The sequence below is a fragment of the Mastigoproctus giganteus genome, chromosome 3, assembly GCF_048544385.1.
Source record: "Mastigoproctus giganteus isolate SK-2022 chromosome 3, ASM4854438v1, whole genome shotgun sequence".
Taxonomy (NCBI): domain Eukaryota; kingdom Metazoa; phylum Arthropoda; class Arachnida; order Uropygi; family Thelyphonidae; genus Mastigoproctus; species Mastigoproctus giganteus.
The window spans coordinates 42,820,393-42,834,624 of record NC_143577.1 but is presented as its reverse complement, the minus strand read 5'-3'; the positions used below and the strand labels follow the sequence as shown (position 1 = coordinate 42,834,624).

General features: G+C 37.7%; 1 protein-coding gene across 2 annotated transcripts in view; it reads left to right on the top strand.

The window, feature by feature from the left end:
• LOC150087906 (ecotropic viral integration site 5 ortholog-like) overlaps positions 1-14,232 on the top strand; it is a 293,698-nt gene that overhangs the window by 232,428 nt on the left and 47,038 nt on the right. For both annotated transcript variants that reach the window (XM_090369261.1, XM_090369262.1), the window contains 2 exons: positions 2,225-2,371; positions 8,791-8,940. In XM_090369261.1, the coding sequence (XP_090225387.1) occupies positions 2,225-2,371; positions 8,791-8,940 (297 nt within the window). The remainder of the gene's footprint in view (positions 1-2,224; positions 2,372-8,790; positions 8,941-14,232) is intronic.

The following is a 14,232-nucleotide window of genomic DNA, read 5'->3' as shown; positions in this document are numbered from 1 at the left end:
TGTAAAGTACTACATATGGGAAACAGTAACCCCAGAGCAACGTATCAACTCTGCGGTACTACACTGACAGTGGTGGAGAATGAAAAGGACCTGGGGTAATTGTGCAGGCAGATATGAAGTTCTCTGAGCAGTGCAGACGAGCTGCAAGAGTAGCTCATGGTGTCTTGTCAATGATATACAGGAATTTTTCTATCAGGGATAAGGAGGTGATTATTCCCTTGTATAAGGCAATGGTTAGGCCACATCTTGAGTACTGTATACAGGTCTGGAGGCCTCATTTCAAGAAGGATATAGAGCTGGTGGAACGTGTACAGAGAAGGGCAACAAGGTTAGTGAACGGAACGAAGGGTTGCTCTTACGAAGAAAGGCTTAAGTTTTGCAAATTACAGAGTCTGGAGACTAGGCACCGGCTAGGTGATCTGATAGAGGTGTATAAGGCTTTGAATGGTTTGAGCATGCTCAATGCCAGTGGGATTCTTCATCTTGCTCAGAATAATCACCTCAGAGGGCATAAATTCAAATTGAGGAAGGACGGATGTCGGATAGATGTGTGGAAATTTGCCTTTGGCCAGCGGGTGGTTGGTTGGTGGAACCGACTTCCATCACTTGTTGAAGTTGATAGCCTAAACAAATTTAAAGCTCAACTGGACAGGTATTTCGAACGAACGGAGGGGTGAAATGGGAGTGGTGTGTGTGTTTTTTTTTTTTTTTTTTTTTGGCTGATGCTGAATAAGCTTGCTTTCTTGCATCATATGCCTCTACTAATGCTAATGCTAAAGATTGCAATGCAGGATAACTTAGATAGAAATGGAATTCTGAAGAAACATAGCACAGGTTTTTTAAAAGTAAAATCCTGTTCAACCTAGTTATCTATTTTGAGTCATTCATCAGCTGGATGTTGGTAACAATTTTGGCATTGTTTATTTTGATTTTAGCAAAACATTTGCTTAATTTAACAATCTTGCAGGAAAGCTTATTATTATAAGCTGAAACATGTTGGGATCATAGGTAGGATCCCAAGATCACAACCCTCTGACTCCCTGCTGTGGCAGAGGGTTGAGATTACTCTTCAAATTCAGTCAATGTAAAAAGTGGGTTCCTCAAAGATGGGTACTGAGACCCTATTCTTTTCTGATTTTCTTAATTGACATTAATGAAGGGATACAGATCATGATATCAAGATCAGAAGAGTAGATAATGATCAGTGCCTGAAGTGTTTCTTCAGGATTAATTAGATAGGCTGCAGGGATGGTTAGAAAAGTTGAAGCTATGTTTTAATGCAGCATAATGCAAAGTCTTACACTTGGGGAATAGCAACCCTAAAATAACTTACATTTGTTGGGTTTGAATTTAAAAAATCAGATGAATATAGGAATTTAGGAGTTAAAATGTGGGCAGACATGGTGTTCTCTGTACATTATAGGCAGGTGGCAATGAGGGCCTGTGGTGTTGTATTGATGATCTGTCGAACATTTGCTTTTAGAGGTAGGGAGATCATAATCCCACTGTACAAGACTGCACAGTGAATACTGTGTCCAAGTACAGAGGACACGTCTTAAAAATAAGACAGCAAGCTTCTTGAAAGGGCTCAAAGGTGGACACTCCACTTGGTGCTATCTGCAAAAAGGTGCCGGTATGAGGAAAGGCTTTGAATTATGTGGGCTAGGGTGCTACCTAGCTAGGCACCTTAGAGGGGACTTAATGTTGAGGTCTGTAGGACTGAGCAGGGAGAATAAAATGAATGAAGATGAAATTTTCTCAGTTAGAAATTATACCAGAACCAGGAGCCATAAATTCAAATTACAGAGAAAGAGGTTTAGACTGGATTGTAGAAATTTTTTTTTTTTTTTTTACCTAGTGTGTTGTTAATTACTGAAATGTTTCCTGCACAGGTGGTTGAAGCCTGATAGCATGGAGAAATACAGTGGTCAGCTGAATAGCTACCTGTGTGAGGAGGGTGTCACACAGGCAATTTATTATTATTATTATTATTATTATTTTTTTTTATATTATTATTGTATTTTTGGCTGTTGTGGAAAAAAAACTCATGACAGCCAAAAACTAAAGCATCATATTGAAACATTAGATGTATATTTATAATTATATTGAATATATAATGGTATTAAGAATTAAATAAATATATTGAGTCCTTACATTCATATATGCCTTTGTGAAAGTGCCTAATTTTTATTTCACTCTTTTTGTTTAATTTTTTCTGTACTAGTCAAATTCCCAGCCAAATTCTTTAGATATTCCCACTGAAGATTTAATAAAGTCTATGCAAGAAGAACTAATAGCAGTTAAACTTAGAGAAGCTGAAAATCAAGAAAATATGCAGGATCTTATTCAGAAGATACAGGAATTAGAAAGTGTATGTATATTTAATATAAAATTATTTGTTAATATTTTGATTTAATGTATAAAAATTTTATTAAAGTTACATAAAATACATAATGCCCAGTGTGTGTGTGTGTGTGTGTGTGAATTAACATAATATACTATATGTTATGTTAAGGTCTTAGTGTATCTGTTGTTGCACCAATGACACTAGCCCATAAATCCGTACAATAAATTTTAATAATTATCATCATACTATCTATAGCTATACCTATCACATATACTTTCAATATGGACTTTAGTGTTGATCAATGTTAATCATTTTAATTTTTTATTAATATCCTTAGCCTTTTTAGTGAAACTTTCAGTCCATAGAATTACTTCTGTCTTTTTCTGGAATTCATTTGGATTTATTCTGTTTCACACACAGTTTACTTCTGAATAGAAAGTACTTATTCCAGACCATAACAATATAAAATTGGAAAGAACAATTTCATTTGGAATTCACTTGGGTGGGGAGGAAGGTGGTTCCTTTGTTTTTGATCTTGGTGCATTATAGCCTTAGTTGCTAATGCACCAATAAAATCTAAACTAAACTTAAATGTAAAAATCTTTTGTTTTTGACATTTATTTACCTTTCTTGATTTTTAAAAAGTTTGCCTATTATTTCATACATGCATCCAGAGAGTTAAATAACCCATAATTAAAAGCGGGCTATTTCACTCTCAGGAAGAATTAACTAGGATTAATTGTATTTTAAAATTACTGTAAAAAGAACACTATTACCACATATTATTAATAATGCAGCAATTAAGATCATACTTGGCAAGTGAATTTTGCTGCCTATGAGCCCAATTACCTTAACATTTGAAATAAAATAAATCATAAAATTAAAGAAAAATAAAAACTAATTGTGAATACTGCTATCCATCTCATGCAGTGCAAAGGCATGAGATGGATAGCAGTATTCAAATATTCACAATTACTGCGAGGGCATTTCCACCCAAGGGGAAATGCCCTTGCACCTACCAAAGGCCGACCGAGCTAGCCGGGTGGGCAAAGTACCTGCCTAGCAACCCAAAGGTCGCGGGTTCGAATCCTGCCTCGGGCTTGGATCAAAGTACTGCAAAAACCTTGGGAGGTGCATTATGGCCACAGAAGCCGATGCGCCAACAACTACCAAAAAAAAAAAAAAAAAAACCCTACCAAAGGCTAATACCAGCACCTACAATAAATGAAGTTAATTTAAGAACAAAGAAAGATGAATGAAATAAAATAAAGGGAACAGGCATGGACTACTTCATCAAGAACATCCCTTATGAGTTGTTAGATGTTTTAGATTTTTTTTCAAGCAAACTGTCAACATATGGCCCACTGTAAAATTCATGCAAGTCGTAACAAACAAGTTGAATTCAAAAGTATAAAATTATGTATGGCTATTGCTTTCTATAGAACAAACTTAAAAAAGCGAAATGCAAGTGTCTGTCTACTCCAACCAATCAGGACTAAATTGAATGTAAGTATGTAAAATAATATTTTAAATAATCAATATGAACATAGTTAACATAAACTAATTAATTAATAATTTGATTACTTCATAATTAATAATACTAATTATAATTATTTAACAGTTAAAATATTAAGTGAACCTTTTGGGTTCACTAATTTAGTTTTATTTCGCTCATCTTTCCTTCCTCGTTTTAAGTTAATTATTTTTATTGTGGGTGCTGGTATTCCTCCTTTGGTGCATTTGCACTGCTTGTGGTGGGTGCCGCAATTATTAATTTAATTTTATAATTAATCTTATTGTATTTCAATGTTAAGATATTTTGCTTACATACATTGATAGTTACATTTTAAACTGAAAAGTGAATGTAAGGAATTCACTTTCCAGTTACTTCCTTATGTCAAAAAGTAACAATTAAGAGTATTGGCATTCAGGAAGGTATCGGAGCTATTTTTGACAGCAAGTTATATTTTAATAATAAATGAATTAATATCAATGTATTACTCATAGGCTCAAATCAAATTACATGCAGAGAGAAAATAGCTACTTAGAAACCAAAGCAAGGCAACCTGCCATAGATAGCATGTGGCCAGAGGAACTTACAGTAGGGGGAAGGGGGTAGAGTTGAGCAAAACTCATGGTACCATAACAGTTGGTGATCTCATTAGAAAAAATATTTTTTGTGCCCTAAAAATCAGATAGTATCAGTGTCATCATTATTTACTAATGTAACTATTGGATAAGGGAAAAATCATCAAAAATTAGGACACAGGACAAATTTAGATCTAGTATTTTTCTGAAACAGTCAGCTTGAAGGAATAGAAATAATTGAATCGAGATCAGAAACAACATAAATCACATATTTGGAATTCTACAGGAGTCATAAAACTGTGTTTCTCTGATGTAGGCATTAAAAATTATTTTTTTTTGTTTCCATGAATGCACAATAGCTTTTAAAACACAATGAAATATATTTTCAAGTGTCAGAAAAATAAAAATAAACTGAAACATTCTGACAACTTTAGCCAAAATCTTTTTGTGTTTTATTATCAACACGTTCCATTATTCCATTGCTCTGTGGATGGAATGGGGTTGTGCAAACCTTAAACCTCAAGATGAGGGCCAAAAAACAGCTTGGTCCCCTATCTGATAGCAATATATGAGGGGTACCATACTTCCAAATAGTGCCATCAACTAACATTTATCTGAAACCTTAGCATTTGTGCTAAGGTTTCAGATCAGGAATTGGAAAAGCTTAGTCCATTTTGAAAGTGTACCTATGGCTACTAATATCCTTTTGACATTGGTAATGGACCTACAATTCTTCTTCTTCTTTGGTCCTTAGCTGGCAGCTGGGGGAGGCGGTTGGCCACGCAACCAGTATGCTGCTGTAGGTGCCGCAGGGTTTCGGACTTGCTCTGTGATGTTCTTCCATACCTTACGATCCATGGCGTCAGTCCTGGCCTGGTTAAGGTCGAGACGTCGGCTCTTCAAGTCATTTTCCACTTGCTTGGTCCACGTTTTCCTAGGCGCGGTCCGTTGGATGCTCCATTGGGTGGGTCGTTGTCTCCAAAGGAGTGTGGATGGTATTCTGTTCGTGCCCATTCTACATACGTGGCCAAACCATCCAAGCCTTCGCTTCTGGATTTGGTCGGCAATGGTTGGTTGCTGTTGGCATCTGGCGCGGATGGTATCATTAGTGATGTGGTCGCGAAGAGAGATGCCCAAGATCTGCCGCAGGCATCGCATTTGGAATACCTCAAGTTTGTTCAAATCTAACTTGAGACAAATCCATGTTTCCGATCCGTAAAGAAGAATGGGCAGGATCAAAGTCCGGAAGAGTCGGATTTTAGTCTTTGTGGAAATGTTGGTCCTCTTCCACAGACACCATTTGAGCGAGGCGAACGCAGGCCGCCTGTCCAATTCTGCTGTGGATTTCCATGGTGGATGCAACTTTCTTCTCCTGGACCAGCGACCCAAGGTATTTAAAGTCTTGCACTTGCTCGATCTGGACGCCTTCGAGATAGATGGTGGCTTGCGACCCATCTGTTGTCAGGGCCTTTGTCTTACCAGCATTGATCTTCAAACCGTATGGCCGGGCAATGTCGTAGAGGATGTCCATGGCTTCAGCGTCGTTACCGGCAAGGATAGCACTATCATCAGCAAACATCAGGTCAGTCACATAGTGATCCTTGTCATATTGTATGCCCTGTCTGTTTCTGAATGCTTGCCTCATAATGGCGTCGACCACGATGTTGAAAAGCAACAGGGAGGCTACATCCCCTTGGCGGACTCCAGTTTGGATGGTAAATTCCTCAGATAAATCGTTCTGGATGCGCACCTGGCTGGTTAAACCGTTGTATGCAGTTTGGAGGAGTGTGATGACTTTTCGAGGTACATGTTCAACCTCTAGTAGGTTCCATAAGGCAGGCCGGTGGACACAGTCGAAAGCAGACTTAAAGTCAATGAAAACAATGACGGTTCGCTGTCCACACCGGATCCTCTCCTCCATCAGCTGATGAATGGCAAAGATTTGATCACAGCATCCTCGCCCGGGTCTAAATCCTGCCTGTTCTTCTCGACTGGTTTGCTCACGATGTTTTTGCAGTCTTGACTGGATGATCTTCATAAAGACCTTTCCGATGATGGAAAGGAGGCTGATGCCACGGTTGTTCTTGCAGTCCCAGTTATCACCTTTCTTGTGGATCGGTACGATAATGGCTTTCCTCCATGTTAGCGGAATTTGTTCAGTGCACCAGATGGTTTTGAGGAGCGAGTGTAGTCGGCGAAGCAGTACATCTCCCCTGGCTTTGATCGCTTCTGTGGTGACTTGGTCCACTCCTGGTGCCCTGCCATTCTTCAGGGATTGTATGGCTGCTTTCACTTCTTCTACTGTAGGCTCAACATCGACCATGGAGACCTCGGGGGGGTCAATCGAGAGTGCTGTTGCTGGCGGTCCCTGAGGTGGGTCGTGATTATACAAAGCTTTGAAGAATTCACTCCACCGTTGCAGGCGTTCGGATGGTGATCGCACGAAGGTCCCATCAGCATTCTTGATGTTGTCACTAGTCAATTTGGTCTTTGCGGTACTCGTTCTTGGATGCCGCCACTTCAAGATCGTCTGCCACTTGGTTCCAGTATGCTTCTCTTTCTGCTGTCATTCTTTGTCGGACTTCTCGGTTTAGCTGCCATTACCGTTCAAAGTCGACCAACTTTGCCTGTTTCCGTTTGTCCACGAGGTCGAGGCACTCGTCTGATATCCATGGTTGCGTTTGACGTCGGGCAGGTGGACATAGGGGCTTGGCACATTCCAGGACCTACAATTAGAGCTATACATTGGAAACTCTTGGAAAGTAATATCACAGATCCTCTACAACCTGTGATATTACTCTTGGAAGGTAATATCACAGGTTGTAGAGGGTCTCTTCCCCCAAACATACATTTAGCTGGCATTGGTGACAGGTCTTTATGTAATTAATGGCCTGTTGCCAATATGTCTTGATGCGTATCATGCTATATATATCTTTCACAATTCTTGCCAGCATCTTATCAATACCAAGTTGTCAAACTGAGCTGTTACTAGTGAGTTAGATGGCACCGTTTCGTTGTTGATTGGCTCCTATTCGTTAGGTGGGAAGGCACCCGGTGTTGCAAGGTGGCAAGGAAGTTGTGAAGTATAACTCCACAATATGAGAGATGCCTGTTGGTGTGTAGTAATTTGAATTACATCGCATTTTAGGGCAAAAACCTCAAGTTACGTAGTGAGTTAATATGCTTACAAGTTAGTGCAAATGTATCAGATCTGCTCACAGCTAACTACTAAATAGTTATAAGATTGGCATCATTATGTATATCTCATATTGTGAATACCTTCACATGGCGCCTCCGTAGCCAGGTGGGCAGGAGCGGAGTGTGCAGCACATACTTCTTGATTAGACTGGGATTCGAGCCTGTGACCACCAAATACGGAGGATGCAGAAAGGTCAGGGAATGACCACAGCATATCCCCAGAGCAATATGGCCTTAGTTGCTTAATGCTCCTAAAAACCAAATAACAACACAGAGTTGCCATGATATTGCACTACCTCGAATAAGTAACTCTTCACCACAGGAGAAGACTATTGTTACCTATTCTCAGCGGATGCCATCACCCAAATAGCACCATTTTGGAGCTAATTGGCTCCTCTTATCTCATAGTTTTACTAGTTAGCTGCAAGCAGATCTGATGCATTTGCACTAACTTGTAAGCAATTTAACTCACTACGCAACTTGAGGTTTTTGCCCTAAAATGCGATGTAATTCAAATTACTGCACACCAACAGGCATATTTCTCATGAGGCACCTTAATAGCCAGGTGGGCAGGAGCGGCAGTGCGTAGCACACGCTTCTTGATTAGACCAGGGTTCGAGCCCGTGACCATCAAATACGGAGGATGCAGAAAGGTCAGGGAATGACCACCGCATATCCCCGGAGCAATATGGCCTTAGTTGCTAATGATCCTAAAAACCAAAATAACAACAACAATAACAACAGCATCTCTCATTGTGGAGTTATACTTTGCAACTGCCTTGCCATCATTGCAAACCAGGATGTCTGCCCATCCACCGAAGAGGAGCCAATTTGCTGAGAATAAGTAACAATAGTCTTCTCCTATGGTGAAGAGTTACTTATTTGAGGTAGTGCAATATCATGGCAACTCGTGAATTTTAGAGTATAAACTATAATTTCTTATTTCATTTCTTTTTTTTTTTTTTTTTCCATTTCACACCTTTATATATATTCAAAGGTCTGATAAATCACTCATAGGATAGTAGTAAGAACTTTATGTTATTATACCAGCACATTTCTATTCTGATTTTCAGATTCATAGGTATTTATTATATATATAGTGAATTTTGCAGACTGTGTTCTTTATTATCAAAACTTTTTTTTTTTCTTTTTTCAAGACAAATAAATGCCTTAGAGAGGCAGTTCCAGATAGCTGTCTTGCTCAGCTACAGGAAGAATTGATTGCATCAAAATTAAGAGAAGCAGAAGCTAATCTTTCCATGAAAGAGTTATGCCAAAAGATTTCTGAATTGCAAACAATGTGGGAAGTAAGAACTGTAAATTTATTGAATGTATTTTTCACAGCTGTTGTGTCACATTTTGTAATGAGTTTTATTTATTCAACTTTTATTTGTTTATGTATTTTTTTAAGAATATCATCATTTTGATTCCAGCACCAGTATTTGGCCTGTTACTTGTTGCTAACGTTTTCTCTTTGGGGATATGTTTGATTTTCATTTTCTACAATAAAAACTCTAGTTTGCCAGTTTTTTAACTATAGATAGAATTAACATCCATGTATTCTAAATACTATTCATGTTGATCCATTAGAAGCTCACTTTGGCAAATTCTGTCAACCTTTGGGATTTTAGTATTGCATGTATATAAAATAGATCTTTGAATCTGAGTCCAAATTAAATGCAAAATGTTATTACATTGTCTCTGTCTTCAAGCATATATGGAAATATAGTAGTAGAACAGTTTAATGAAAATTTTCCCCAAATTTCAGTAACTGAGGAAGATATGAATGCAGAATCAGTACTTCCAGTATTAACCTACCTAGTTGGATATTCCACCTATTTTACACTACATTAAAAAAGAGAAAGTATGGATCATGTAAGAAAAATGTATTAGAGCAACAACTAAATGTAGATGGAGCTTATAAAATTATCAGAAATCTAGATAGTTTTATGTCAGCATCCTTATATAGTATATATTATACAAGTACACTTGCAATTATATCATTGTACAGAAATTGATTTTAGATCATTTGAACCAATATTTCTTAAATGCATAAACTAAAGAATTGGAAACTCAAAATATATTCTGGTCCCATGATCAGTCCTATGAAGTGCCATGCATTTTTTTAACATCTATAACCTCTCATTGTTTTCCTACTTATATCATTTTAAGCTTCCAAAAAGGAATAAACCTGGATATAATTACCATCCTGCATGTGAACAAATTTCCATTAGAAAAAACATAATATTATAGTTTAATATTATATTTTATTACAGTATAATATTTTCACAAATGAACAGTCTGAATATTTTTCCCTTGATCAATTAAAAAAAGGATAAAGTTTCCTGTATCGGTGTTGAATAAAGAACTAATTTTAATATATAATAAGTAACTTTTTGCACTATCGTAATGAATGCTGGATAATTGATTATTCTTTGCCATATTCTTTTCAATCAATATTGATTCATTCTGTAAATATTGTTCTTGATAGTTTAATATTTATACTAAGACTCCATCATACACTTGTCAAGTCTTGCTACTCAAATGTAATAAATCAGACGCAGCATGGGTTTGTCAAGGGGAAGTCTTGTCTGGCCAATTTGATTGGATATTATGATCACAAAGGAACTGGATGCATAAAATAATTTTGATATTATATACTTGGATTTCAGGAAAGCTTTTGATACTGTTGCCCATGGAAGACTACTGTACAAATTGGAGCAGTATGGCATTAAGGGCAAGTTGCTACAATGGATAAAGGGATGGTTGAGTGGGAGAAGACAGAGTGGTAAACAATGGATACTGCTCTACGTGGACTAATGTTATTATTATTAGTGGTGTCCCTCAGGGTTCGGTGTTGGGCCCATTGTTGTTTTGTATATTTATCAGTGATATTCATGAACGTATTTCATGCTTAATGTCAAAGTTTTCAGATGATACAAAGGTTGGCAGGGTTGTTAATAATAGTAATGACAGTATTCTGCTGCAAGAGGATCTTAAAAAGTTGGGTAGATGTGCTGAGAAGTGGCAACTAAAGTTTAACATTGACAAATGCAAAGTACTGCATATGGGTAGCAGTAACCCCAGAGAATTGTACGAACCGGGTGGTATTACACTCAGGGTTGTGAAGAATGAAAGAGATCTGGGGATAATTGTGCAGTCAGATATGACGTTTTCTGAGCAATGCAGACAGGTGGCCAGAGTAGGTCATGGGGTCTTGTCAGTGATATACAGGAATTTTGAAAGCAGGGATAAGGTGGTGATTTTCCTCTTGTATAAGGCAGTGGTCTGGCCACACCTTGAGTACTGCGCACAGGTCTAGATGCCTCATTTTAGGAAGGATGTAGAGTTGCTAGAACGAATACAGAGAAGCACAACAAGACTGAACAAAAAAGGAGTGTTCTTATGAAGAAAAGCTTAAGTTTTGCAAATTGCAGCTTTTGGAGACTAGGCACCTGTGAGGCAATCTGATTGAGGTTGTATAAGGCCTTGAATAGATTGAGCAGGCTCAATGCTGATGGGATTCTTTCTCTTGCTCAGATTACAAACCTGAGGGGGCATAGATTCAAACTGAGGAAAGACAATTGTAGAATAGATGTGCAGAAATTTGCCTTTAGCCAGTCAGTGGTTGATTGCTGGAACAAACTTCCATCAGTTGTTGTGGAAGTTGATAGCTTAAATAAATTCAAGGCAGAACTAGATAAATGTTTGGAATGAATGGATCGGTGAAATGGGAAGGTTTTTTTGGCTGATGCTGTATAAGCTTGCTTTCTTGCATCATGTGCCTCTACTGATGCTAACACTCCTTGCAAAGTACAGGGTGAAGCAATCATAAAACAAAGAATTGGCAGTTTACCCTCACAGCTGCTAGACCAACCTATAAAATAGTAGTGACCAAGCTGGATTTTTTAGTTGCCGTGGTGACCATGCCAACCTGTTTATTGAACCTCGTGATTACTCTCAAACAAATACACAAGTCCCAGAAAAGTGGGACTTCTGTGTATTTGTTTCACCTGACTCAGAAACAAGTTACATGTTAGATATTGTGCCATGATTTGTATGACAGCTTGATAATACTAGACTGACTTGACTTTCACCTTAAGGATTATGCTTTGTTTCATCCAAAAACTACTTCACAGTTGGATTTTATTTATTCACTGATATATTTTACGCAGGTATTCAATTAGCAGAAGAACTTCATCAATTAAATATACACCTAACAGGCACTATTGTGGAAAACAGGTGAAACCACCATGCGAACAAACATTTATTCAGAAGTTGAGTTTAATATGCAGATGTTAATATTTGTTTTGCTGCAAGAATTGATTAAACAGCAAAATAAATGTTAATAACAATTGGACTAATTTATTTCACTAACTTCACCACTCTGTATTACAAACTAAATGACAAACTGCCATGGCAAATATCATGGCATCGGTACAAGAAGGAAAATTTAATTCTAGTTTCTCTTAATTTTAAATTAAGAGTTTTTAATATTTTAATTAATATAGAATTATTGGTTTACAAAAAGAGGATGAAGTTCAAGTGTTAGCATGGAAAGATAAAAGAACTATACCTATGCTTGTCACTTTCTTTAATACCAAAAGAAGCTTTTATGTTATGACACATTATGAAGAAAAGGAGATTCCGTCTTGTGTCATTGACAAGCCCAAGAATTTATCACAGCATAAATTACTGTGGAGAACAGTAATATTTATTTATATAAAGATAACCTGCATGTGAGCGCAGTAGGAAATTAAATATACTTGAACTATAAAGTAATTAAAATAAAAAATAGTAGTAAAGATACTACAAAGCAGCATATTCATATACCACTCTAAATATATCTTACAAATAAAATAGAAGAGAGAAATTGTGGTTGATAGAGAACTGTAGGGAATCCTTACAACATGCACCCACACATTTTCCATACATTGATGAGGGCTTAGATTGTGATTAATGTTAATTTAGAATCTTTAGTTGTGGAAGTTGATAGGTTGAATAAATTTAAAGAGGAACTGGACAGGCATTTGGAGGGAATGGTGTGATTTTTTTTTTTTTTTTTTTCGGCTGATGCTGCATAAACTCATACACTTGCTTTCTTGCATCACATGCCACTACTACTACATTGGAATCTCCTTATTGTTACTTGGTATAAACAGAATTTTTCTAACTCTGATCTTCTCAGTGTTAGGCTTTCTACAGAGTTTTTATCCATTTGAAATTTAGATCTTTTCTCTTATACTTCCATGATTCATTTGATTAATCATTGCATAATGGATCATGCTGTCCTTAATTTTTGCTTCATGCACTTTTTTCAAACCATTAACTAACTGAAGATGTTTGCTAAAACCTACGACCGCCTCTGTAGCCAGGTGGGCAGGAGCAGCAGTGCATAGCACACGCTTCTTGATTAGAGGCTCGAGCCCATGACCACCAAATACGGAGGATGCGGAAAGGTCAGGGAATGACCACCGCATATCCCTGGAGCAATATGGCCTTAGTTGCTAATGCTCCTAAAAACCAAATAAACAAACAACAACAGCTAAAACCTACCTACATTGACTCCTAGGTTTTAACACTTTATTTTTTCACAATTTGTGATGAATCCAATTTACAGAGATGTAAATTTTCTCAAAGTGGAGAATGATTTTTAGTTAAATTTTATTTTTTATATATCACATTAAAAAAAAATCACAAAAAATATTCACAAAATTTCTTGATTACCGTATTTCCCCATGTATAAGACGCACCTTAATTTTGGGGCCTGAAATTTGAAAAAAAATGTATTACATAAAGTTATTGAACTCAAGTTTTATTCATCATAAAATTCATACAACTCCTCATCACTGTCAAAACTACCATCCATTAGCTTGTCCTCATCTGTCTGATGACGAATCACTGTCTTCATATATTGCCAGGCGCCTCCGTAGCCAGGTGGGAAGGAGCAGCAGTGCGCAGCACATGCTTCTTGATTAGACCGGGATTCGAGCCCGTCACCACCAAATACGGAGGATGCGGAATGGTCAAGGAATGACCACCGCATATCCCGGAGCAATATGGCCTTAGTTGCTAATGCTCCTAAAAAAAAAAAAAAAACCAACCAAAAAAATCATATATTGCCTCGTCCTCAGTTCCATCTATGGCATTTGAAATGCCACACTTAAATGACTTGACAACGATCTCAATCTTGATATTATCCCAGGATATTTTCACCCAGGTACAAGCTTCTCCTATAGTTGGTTTCTTCACCCTTCCTGCTGGTGTCAAATTGAGCCAACCGGGCTAGCCGGGTGGGTAAATTGCCTGCCTGGCATCCCAAAGGTCGCGGGTTCGATTCCTGCCTCGGGCTTGGATCAAAGTACTGCAAAAACCTTGGGAGGTGCATTATGGCCACAGAAGCCTATGCGCCAACAACTACCAAAAAAAAAAGGTGTCAAATTGTCCCCAGAAGACTTCACCCATTGGTTCCATTCGTCTGTCATGGCAGCTTTGAAGGGTTTGTTAATGCTGACATCGTGGTTGGAGCTGGAATGTCAAGCCTCCAGGTATGACGGCAAGTTTTGTTTTTCAAATCTTCTGCAGCAATCTTCTTTGTG